Source organism: Penaeus monodon, chromosome 37 (genome assembly GCF_015228065.2).
Source record: "Penaeus monodon isolate SGIC_2016 chromosome 37, NSTDA_Pmon_1, whole genome shotgun sequence".
NCBI lineage: Eukaryota > Metazoa > Arthropoda > Malacostraca > Decapoda > Penaeidae > Penaeus > Penaeus monodon.
Window position 1 is genome coordinate 4101045 of NC_051422.1, and position 11290 is coordinate 4112334.

At 38.4% G+C, this 11290-nt stretch overlaps 2 protein-coding genes across 2 annotated transcripts in view; one reads left to right on the top strand and one right to left on the bottom strand.

Annotated features, from left to right (window-relative positions):
* The window catches only part of LOC119596292 (coiled-coil domain-containing protein 130 homolog), a 15383-nt gene extending 14567 nt beyond the window's left edge, over positions 1-816 (top strand). Inside the window, exon 7 of the mRNA XM_037945459.1 lies at positions 113-816. Coding sequence (XP_037801387.1) covers positions 113-616 — 504 coding nt within the window. The 3' untranslated portion in view covers positions 617-816. The remainder of the gene's footprint in view (positions 1-112) is intronic.
* Positions 817-2007: 1191 nt separating this feature from the next.
* On the bottom strand, positions 2008-7092 carry LOC119596293 (the record flags this gene model as incomplete). The annotated part of the gene is given in 3 exon segments (XM_037945460.1): positions 2008-2766; positions 6675-6789; positions 7031-7092. Coding segments are annotated over 3 exon segments (244 nt in total), but the record flags the coding sequence as incomplete, so codon positions are not given.
* Positions 7093-11290: the final 4198 nt, after the last annotated feature.

The window sequence follows — 11290 nt, forward strand, 5'->3', positions numbered from 1 at the left end:
TATATATATATATATATATATATATTATATGTGTGTTTGTGTGTGTGTGTGTGTGTGTGTGTGCATGCATGTATACATGTATATATAGAAAAATTCCTTGTCTTTGTTTCAGTCCAAAACATCAGATCAGCTACATAATGAAAAACGAACACTGATTGATGCCCAGTCAGTTTTTGCACGCTTAAAACACAAGAAGATCTCCCCATCATCCAAGAAGGCCTATGCCCGCCAGTCTTTAACAGGCATCATCACCCAATCCCAGAAGAATTTCAGCAACTTCAAGAACTCTGGTGCAACACAAAATCTGGGTATAATTCCTAAAAAGGTTTGCTCAGGGATGTCTTCCAGTCACTTGCCACAAGAGGATGAAGGCAACAGGGAAGGTGTGGATCCACAGACTGCATCTTCCACTCATAAAGACAAACAAGAATGCAGTACCTCTCCCCTGTCCAACAACATGACACTGGAAACATCACCTTCCAATAATGTGCCCGATTCTGCAACATACCAAAGCAGGGCCAGTCAGAGTTGTAGTGGTCTACGAGGGATTCTTAGCAGCCAAAATACACCGAGTAGCCTTGTTGGGTATGAGTGCAGTACGAGTGATAGTGATTAATTTAATCAACTTTGTTAAGCCTCTACTCTTATTAAGGTCTGGAAAAGTATAATATTAATATATACTATTATGGGTTGTTTAAATTTAACAGTATTGTACATATTTTCTTGTGTGTGTCATGTATATTATTAAAGAATATACACATATTAATCTATTACTATAGAAATACAGTAGAGATTGTATAAAGTGAATCTGATGAAGGTTGTCATTCATTTACCCTTAAAAAGCACAACAGGAGGTTGTAAAGATATCCAAAGGTTTTGTAATAATGGCTTTTTCAATTACTTCTTGATCTTTGCTGATAATGATAGGAAGAGTGATCATTTGCTTTGATGCCTCTTTTTATTATTATTTTAAATAGCAGTAGCATTTCTTTCTTTTTTTCTTTTCTTTCTTTCCTTCATTCTTAGAATAGAGAGATTATGGTGGGTCATTCTGGGATGATACAACAGTGATAAATAATGTTCATTGGTATGTGTGCGTGCGTGCATGTGTAGGTGTGTACAGAGTGAGAGAGATTAAGATTTGCAGTTCAAGCTTGACTTTGTTTTGCTTTTCTCTAGTGGAATCCACTCACAATGATTGTTTTTATGTATTTATTGCATATTTTATATTTCTTGTAATACCTAATAATGTATTTTTCATACATTATTGCACATTTTTCATGGCTCTCAGGTGACAGTATCTGCAGAACACCTGTCTGTTTTAAGTGCCCTTTATTTCTCATGGTGCTTTTTCACTACCAAATTTTGATAATAGATATCACTCATTAGCCCATTCCTGAGGGGTGGCATATATGTACATGCCATGGCATGGCGGGACTATCTGCCGGGGGCATATATGTACATGCCATGAGTTATTTTTTGTTACAATCATGGCAAAATATTATTTTTCTTGCACTGAAAGTGTGATTAAGTCGTTTTTAACACACTCATTTTTACTATGCAATAAAAAAAAATGCAACAAACCGACGCTTTCAACTCCATGATGCTGCACACTGCTTATTTTATTCGGACTATAGACTGAATAATGATCAACTATGGAGTCTATATAACAACAAAAATACCCTTCAGACTCGATTTATCAGGAAGCTTGGCAAGTAGAGACTAGAAAATAATGAAAACTGAAAATACAACATATCTTTGTAGTATTACGAAGATATGGCATGGGATGCTGGTAGTTGGCATGAGTGGTCGCGCATGCTAGGGCAACGATATAAGCCCCCAGCAGAGAGGCCCTGGCCACTATGAGTACTACCCGTTGGGTTAATCTATTTAGAACATGCATATAGAGAGCCCTGGGAAGACTCACAGGAAAAAAGAAAAGCAAGAAAGCAATATAGAAAGCAGCTATAAAGTCTGGAATAAAGGTAGACATGAAAAAGAAAAAGGTCTGAAAGTATGATTTTATTTCATTTACACTTGTATCACTATACATGCACCCACATACAAGTATATGTCTATGAAATTTTATTAATAGTTCATCAGAATACAGTATTTCCCAGAAAATACATACTTCAAATATACACAGTTCAATCCACACAAACACTTAATTTCTCATGCAAAAGGTTGATAAGAAACTATGTTGATGGTTATTTGTTCAATATTTCTAAAAGGTTAGACCCATGCTTTCAGTACAGAATATACATATAAATATTTAATTAAACAAGGCCTTTATTTCTTATTGACATCAGATTTGATATTAATGATACACTTTATTGGATGTAATCAGTGATAAAAAATAATGCATATGAGAACTTAAAACTATCAACATGATTTTTAGTTATATCTAACTTTATTTAACTAAATTGTTACATACAGGAAATCATCTATAAATTACCAATGGTCTGTAACATACTTAAAAAAACGAGGAAATAATTACTTTATTCTGCACAGAGATTATAACAAACTCAGTCAAATAGACATGATAATAGATTTTTAAAAATTACCTAAGATAATGCAACCTTTACTTTGTTTGCAGCACTTGAAACATTTCCAAACTAAAATACTGGATCAATATCCTAATGGGAAGTCTCCAGGAAGCATTGGAACTTGTATCCCAGATAACAAATGAAGCCACAACTCTAGGTGGTCTCCGGACTCTTGAAAACAGCAAGCGTGACTCCATTGCTTCGGTGAATCAGGCACTGGCTGTGGATGAGGAAGAAAGGATATCACTATCATTCATTAATATATATTTAGCATGTAATTTGCAGTATGAAAATATGAATAAAAAGTAAAATGTATAAAGAATTTTAAAAGATTAAAATAAAACAAAGAGAAGAAAAAAAGTCACTGAATCTCAAGTGAAAACTACCTGAAAGTTTCAAGTCAATTTATTTAAACATCAAAGTTTCCATTTTAAACTTTTTAAACTAAATTTATTATGTATTATCTTTAAAAGTAATTTTTTGTTAAATTTTTACTTGTTAAAATTTTGGTTATAATCTTTAATGGACTCCCCAGCCAAAAGACTAGATGGTTGCCAGAAGTCACCAGATTGAGTGATACCCAGAGATTTCTGGTTAAATATATATATAAATACATGTCAGTTTCACCACAATAACCAGTAGCATGTTTGCTAACCAGTAACACACGTGATTCACTCACACACCCGAACCCATTTACATATATGACTCCTTCCACTCCCTTGCAGCCCAGCACTTAAAATAATGCCACAAAAAATGTCCTTATACAAATGGGAATTAGTGTAGGGGGCCCCTGTGCTCCCCAGTAGCTCTGCCACTGTACCAAAGCTGTTGTTAAACCTTGCTCATACTAATCCAATTACCCTTAGGTAATTTGCACCAATATTGTCCAATAGGGCCACTGTTGTATACATGCTGGCTGATATCCTGCCAGCTATAATGGGTTTTCACACTGTTATACACTGGATTTGTTAACAATAGCATATTCCATGTACATACAAACTACAGCCCTCCACAGAGCTCCTCACAAACACTGCCCACCCACAACACACACTACCTGCACTAACATAAAATCAAACATTTAGCTCCAATCAGTCCTTACACCAGACTGCTGAGATCTCTCCTTCTCCTCCTCCTCCTCCTCCTCCTTCTTCGTCTCCTTCTTCTTCGTCTCCTTCTTCTTCTTCTTCTTCTCCTCCTTCTTCTTCTTCTTCTCCTTCTTCTTCTCCTTCTTCTTCTCCTTCTTCTTCTCCTTCTTCTTCTCCTTCTTCTTCTCCTTCTTCTCCTTCTCCTTCTCCTTCTCCTCCTTCTCCTTCTCCTCCTTCTCCTTCTCCTCCTTCTCCTTCTCCTCCTTCTCCTTCTCCTCCTCCTCTTCTTCCCCCCCCCTCCCCCCTCCTCCTCCTCCTCTTCCTTTCCTTTTCTTTCTTTTTCTTTTCCTCTTCCTCTTCCTCCTCCTCCCTCTTTCCATTCCTCTTCTTCATATCTCATACCAACCAGACACAGACAAAGACACTATATTTTAGAGCTATCATAGAAGCAATTATAGCACATTACAAATGCCAGTAGATTTTCTTTTAATTAAGCTCCCTGCAAGAGAATATTTATAGGTAACTGCAAAAAATGTTAATGCATACTACATAAACACATCCTAACCATATCCTCCCAGACTCACAATATGTGTGTGCCTGCGTGTGTGTGTCTGCGTGTGTGTGCCTGCGTGTGTGTGTCTGCGTGTGTGTGTCTGCGTGTGTGTGCCTGCGTGTGTGTGCCTGCGTGTGTGTGCCTGCGTGTGTGTGCCTGCGTGTGTGTGCTGCGTGTGTGGTGTGTGCGTGTGTGTCTGGTTGGTGTGTGTGTGTGTGTTGGTTGTGTGTGTCTGCGTGTGTGTGTGTGTGGTGTTGCGTGTGTGTGTGTGTTGTGTGTGTGTGTGTGTCTGGTGTGGTGTGGTGTGTGTGTGGTCTGGTGTGTGTGTGTGCGTGTGTGTGTGTTGGTGTGTGTGTGTGTGTGTTGGTGTGTTGGTGTGTGTGTGTTGGTGTGGTTGGTGTGTGTGTGTGTGTGTGTGTGTGCGTGCGTGTGCGTGTACGTCTGTGCGTGTGCGCGTGCGTGTGTGCTACTGCCCAACAGTTAGACACACAAGACACGAAACAAGTTGATGCTAAATTGCTTGACTTTGCCAATACTTTTGACAAGTGTCCCCATGAGGGGACCAGGACCTAATCTTCACTAGATCACTGCTTTTCTGACATAGGACCCAGCACATCCTAATTGATGCTGTCTCTGCTGACTCCATCACTATCTCTTCTGAGGTCCACAAGCACTGTTCTCATGTTACTACTTTTCCCGTTGCACATTAGCTGATGATAGTCAGCTTCAATATATGCCATTGAACAGCTGGAACAGACTTGGCAAATGACACAGAATAGAAATTATAGGGCACTCCAATTCACCAGGCTAAAAATACCAGTCCAAGATACCTACACATTATACAACCAATATCAATATTTCATAAATACCCTGAACTAGACACACTCTACACTTCAGCACAAACACTGACTGAATCATACACAAACCCAACAGAGAACTTGTGGAGAACATCTTATGAAGAAACATAACTGCACACCAGACATCACACATAATGTACAATATACTTGTATGACCAACATTGAAGTATTGTTAACCTGTACAGGAACCCTACACCAAACACAACATAGACAAGCTTGAGCAGGTCAGTTCTACAAAGCCAGATTCATTACTCACAATTACATGCACACCTGGCATTAAATCACACATAAACAAGCACACAGACACAGTTATTTAAAAGATTACAAACAACCCCATATTCTGGGGTATGTATGGCCATGCCATGAGGTTTTTTTTATATCCATATATATATATATATATATATATATATATATATATATATATATATATATATATATATATATATATATATATATGTGTGTGTGTGTGTGTGCGTGTGTGTGCATGTGTATGCGTTTGTGCGTATGTGTGTGTGTGTGTTTGTGTACGTGAGCATAAATGTGTGTTTACATGTACATACGTGTATTTGTGAGTATTGCGGTAGTGGGTGGAGGTTGAGAGTGTGACATAGATGTGCAAAAGGGTCAAGTCAAGCGAAGGATCGGGGGGAAGAAGAAACGAACGAACGAACAAACGAAAAAAAAAAAAAAAAAAAAAAAAAAATAAAATCACGTATTTATAAAAATACTGCACATAAAATTATATCTATATGGTCGTGATAATATAAACCTGTTGAAACTCAAGTTTATCTTATAAAATAACTTGAAAAAAAAGCAAAAGAAAATAGTACAAAACCTACGGTTTCTACTGATTATTTTATTCAGACTATAGAGCGAATAATGATCAACTATGGAGTCTAACAACAAAAATATCTTACAGTCTTGATTTATCAGAAAATATGGCAAATAGAGACCTTAGAAAATAATAATACTGAAAATACAACATAGGTTCTTAGTATTACAAAGAAAAGGCAAGGGATGCTGGTATTAGGCATGAGCGGTCGCGCATGCTAGGGTGACGATATGAGCCCAAGGCAGCTGGGCCCGGGCCACTATGAATACCACCCATTGGCGAAGGGTTAACATGTAACACATGAATCTCATCCCACAAAAAATTTCCTACATAACAAACCATCACTAACTCCTACAAGCATTCATTCTCCCACACCATGTGTAGCTGGAACAGGCAACAACAGCACCTCATAGAAACAGAAACAGTAAACACCTTCACAATGTAAACAAGCACCTCACTAAACCAACAGTTACATGTACACTTACACAATAACCCTCCCCCGCATCCCTAGCAGTCAATTTTCCTTGTTTGACATGTGCTGACCAGCACAAAAACTGAGATCTAAGATTAAGGAATGTTACCATACATGGAGGCCCATCTAAGGAAATTTTGTCATATTCTTTTAAATTTTATTTTAAAATTTGTACCTAATAGACAAAGATTACAAAATAACTGATGCTTGAAACATTAAATATTTTTCATAAAATCATATTATGTTATGACATTATGTATATATCTTACAGAATCTTATTGCCACTTGTCATTAATTAATTTCAATAAATTTGATTCTGTGCCACTTACCTAGTGTCTGACTCAAGAAGCACAACTGGCTGTGGGCTTCCTGGTTCCAACATGGCTGCCTTCTCTGCAACAGCTGAAATCACTCCCGAGGAAGATGCAGAGGCCTTCCCTCGAACTACAAAGAAAAAATACAAAATCACTTTGTTTCTGCAGTTTTAAATTTGCAATTATTAACATCTAAATCCCATCTAAAATAAGATTTCTATTATGTAGCTACATATTTGATTATATGTTGAATTATTATTCAGCCCATATGGTAATAAAAATGTTCACACAAAACTTTCAATTATCAAAATCCATATCTAACAGACTTATGTTGAAAAATCCAGATCTAATGCCTGATCTCACAATCTTACCACCCAGACACAGTCCTTGGTTATCTGAACACAGCACTCCTGAGACCCCTGGGCTGTGCGAGCTGTGAATAAAAATATAGAATCTTTTTTTAATCCATTCCATTGACTGCACTATGATATACATTTTTTTTTCTGTATATCATAAAAAGCTATATTCTCTTTATTGGCACCCAATAATGCCAGGAAAGAAAGTATACATTTTAAGAACACATCATAACAACAATACTGACTAAATCAAACTACATGCAAAGGTGAAAGTAAGCCCACAGTTGCTCATCAATGTCTGGGATTCCAGCCAAAGAACAACAAACCTCCAAAATATATTGTGTATCCTGGCAAGAGCCTGCAGTCCACCTTGGTGATTTGTCATTACAGTTAAAGATCATCTGGCCAAGTGTGCACCATGGGATCTGTTGGCTTTTTATTTGACCACTAAAGGTGCTGAAGCCATGGGACTTCATCTTCTGTGGATGCAGGCTAGGTTCAAGCACTAATTGTAAATCCTGATGAGACACCATTTCTTGCTGTGACCTGTAACTGATAACAGAACTACCATGCTTCCTACTCTAGCAATGGCTAGAAAAGCCTCGCCACACATAATCTGACAAGACTGAACTTGGATTTGTTTACCAAACTCAATTTTACCAGAATATACATGGTGGAGGTTTGTTAGCCTTTGTGAAAACACCATGAGCTAGGCATACAGGAATCTTCTAAACATTTACCAATAACTTTGGTAATTTAGTATGAGTCCACATCTTAAAGAACAATTGATAGCAACTGTCATAAAATATTAACCAGGATGCAGGGAATGAAGAGCATCAATTTTCATTTTGCCCACCTATTAACCCTTTGCCGACGGGTGGCATGTACGCACATGCCATGGCATGGCAGGACCATCTGCCGGGGGGCACATATGCACATGCCATAGTGTATGTATTGACATGCCATGAGTTTTTTTTTGTTACAATCATGGCAAAAGATTATTTTTCTGCCAGTGAAAGTGTGATTAAGTCAGTTTTAACACTCTCATTTTCACCATGCAACAACAACAACAAAAAAAATGCAACAAACCAACGATTTAAACTCCATGATGCCGCACACTGCTTATTTTATTTGGACTATAGACCGAATAATGATCAATTACGGAGTCTATATAACAACAAAAATACCCTTCAGTCTCGATTTATCAGGAAGTTTGGCAAGTAGAGACTTTAAAAAATAATGAAAACTGAAAATACAACATATCTTCATAGTATTACGAAGAAACGGCATGGGATGCTGGTATTTGGCATGAGTGGTCGCGCATGCTAGGGCGACGATATAAGCCCCCGGCAGCGAGGCCCGGGCCACTATGAATATTACCCGTCGGAAAAGGGTTAATTCATATCAAATCAATGCCTCTTAAAAGTTAATCATGTTGATGATTAACAAACTGTTTTGATGGTCTTGATGGTTTGTCAGAGTGTCAAACTTCCATATGCGATAGTACAAGATGGAAACCCCATGTTGTGTGTCATAACAATGATGTACATCCACAGATGGTAACTTAAAAGGAAACTGTTGAATTAGAGCAACACAGGAATAGTGGAAGTGAAGGTGAAATATATGAAGCTAATGAGACAGGTGATGAGTGAGATGCAGAAAATAAAACTAAAAATTTTAGGAGTGTGGATTTGCAACAGTATAAATAGGCCAACGTAAAGTATATAGTACATAACAGTAAGCCTATTAGTGAAGTTTCTCTAGTAAATTATAGATATAACATATACAGTCAATAGGGTCTGTGAGACCAACCAAGGTGACTGTTCATTCACAAAAACTTAAACATGTCATCTGCTATCTTGCGAGCTTATGATACTTTAATATGGAATAGATACAAAAGAAAATAATTGTTTATCTTTGATTTTGAATATGTCAGTCCTGAGTGCAAATGTAACTAAAAAACTTTGTAGCTTTTAGGGGTCAAAAGCCATCAAATTTAGTATCAATGCTTACTAACCAAATATTGCAGATATAGTTAGCCAAATCAATAAAAATTCACAATATGAATGCCCAAATTAATCCTAACTAAGTACAGTAATTTAGGAATGAGTGCATGCTGTTTACCTCCACCTCAGCTGTCACAGTGTCACTAACAAGGCAAGGCCACTTGGATCTGACCACCGTCAGATGTGGTGGGTATCTTACATTCCAGGTAGCCCCTAACACTAACAATAAATGCCATATAAAGCAATCCCACCATTTCCTGTTCACACCTTATGCCCTTCCCCTACTGCGACTTGTACTGTCACTATTGTTTCCTAGCACCTAAATAAACCACTGGTTCTGAAAAATTACGATCTCAAACTGAAAATTGAGAACATTTACAATAAGCTTTATACTTACTATTGAAAAAATAAATTCAATGTATATATGGCTCTGATTATGTACATATATAATCATAGGTAATAAGAGTAAAAGCTTTTCAAAAATAACAGTCTTTTCAAAATAACACATACACACACGCGAAAAACATAACACTATCTAACAAAACAAATCACATTCCATTACAACATAATTTATATACTAACACTTCGTCGAGGCACTTTTCCAATCCCTTTTCCATGGCGGAGAAATTATGTTCAGCCTGTTAACTTGTAGATAACTCCTATGGAATTCTTTTTCCCTTCTCACTTGTCATCTGACTGCTTGGTGGGAGGGGACAGCGGAGCAATAACAATAGGGATCGCATGTATAAAGTGGCAGTCTCGAGATACGTACGGTCATGTGTATAAACGTATGCACGTGTGTATATATCTACGCATGTGTGTATTCATATAATTTTACACACACACGTGTGTGTGTGTGTGCGTGTGTGCGCGCGTGTGTGTGTGTGTGTGTGTGTGTGTGTGTGTGTGTGTGTGTGTGTGTGTGTGTGTGTGTGTGTGTGTGTGTGTGTGTGTGTGTGTGTGTGTGTGTGTGTGTGTGTGTGTGTGTGTGTGTGTGTGAATTTATATATATATATATATATATATATATATATATATATATATATATATATATATAAACACGGTGGCGTCGTTCGTTCGTTCGTTTGGGAAGTTCTGGCTTCGCCTGGGCCTTCATACATATTGCCCGGCCTGTGTCAGCAATTTATGGCTGTCTTATATTGTTCTCTGACACTCTATGCTTACCGTGGTGGTGGGATTGCCAACAGGCGCTCCTGCCGCCATGGTATAAGCAAGCGGCATAATCTTATTACTAGACCGGCGGCTGTTGTGGGCGGACCTTGTCTCAGAAATTGTGTGCTCACAATTCTATAAGTAATGTACCAACGTGGCGTTCGGCTTACCACAGTGCATGCAACACCTTTCTGCATGGTCAGTTGTCTCTATGATCTGCCATGCGCAATGGTAACCTAGTCTATGATTTGTCAATAAATGTGGGGTGACTGCTACCAGTGCGTAGCACTCGCTTAAGGTTTATTCAGTAGCGGTCAAATGCATTGCGGGAACAGTTAGAATATCAGCTTAGCGGTCTGATTCCAGAATGTTATGGGCGTCTTGACGGCACGGAGGTTCCCCTCGAACTGCTTTCACACTTTAAACATACACAGAATACAACATCAAGTAGCGTTCTACTTCATATATTATATATTAGTTAGGTCGCGATCTCATAATCTCCCAACATCGATCATATGAAGAGCCACCATTAACTCCTATGGCATGACCCATAGTACAGACATTTGTTGACAGGTCAGCTCTTATGACTGAAACAGACTAACAGACTCGCTAATTCCAATCCATGACCTCCTGGGTCCACCCAGGGTTGTCTCTCAAAGAGACAACCTGATGGGTAGGGTCATCCACAGGGAAGCGAGCTAGGTGCCCATACAGCCTAAATTGGCGATCCCGGATTATGCAAGTAACAGGTCCCATGCCAGTCTCACGGTGTAACCGTCGGTTGGACACGTGGTCCTGCCAACTGTACCCCATGATCCGGGGAAGAGACTTGTTACAAAAGGCATCAAGACGAGACTCCAAGGCACTAGATAGTGTCCAGGTTTCCTTAGAGCAAAACTGGCAGTATCAAGTCCTTGAAGACACGTAGCTTGGTCCTTCTGCATAGGTACCGACATTTCCAAATACTCTTGTTGATCGAGTTCATGGCTCCTGTTGACTTCTTGGTCTGACAGCCCAGAGAAATGGACTACGCTACCAAGGTATTTAAAACTCTCTGTAACTTCAACGTCCACGCCGGAAGTATGGATCGAGTGAA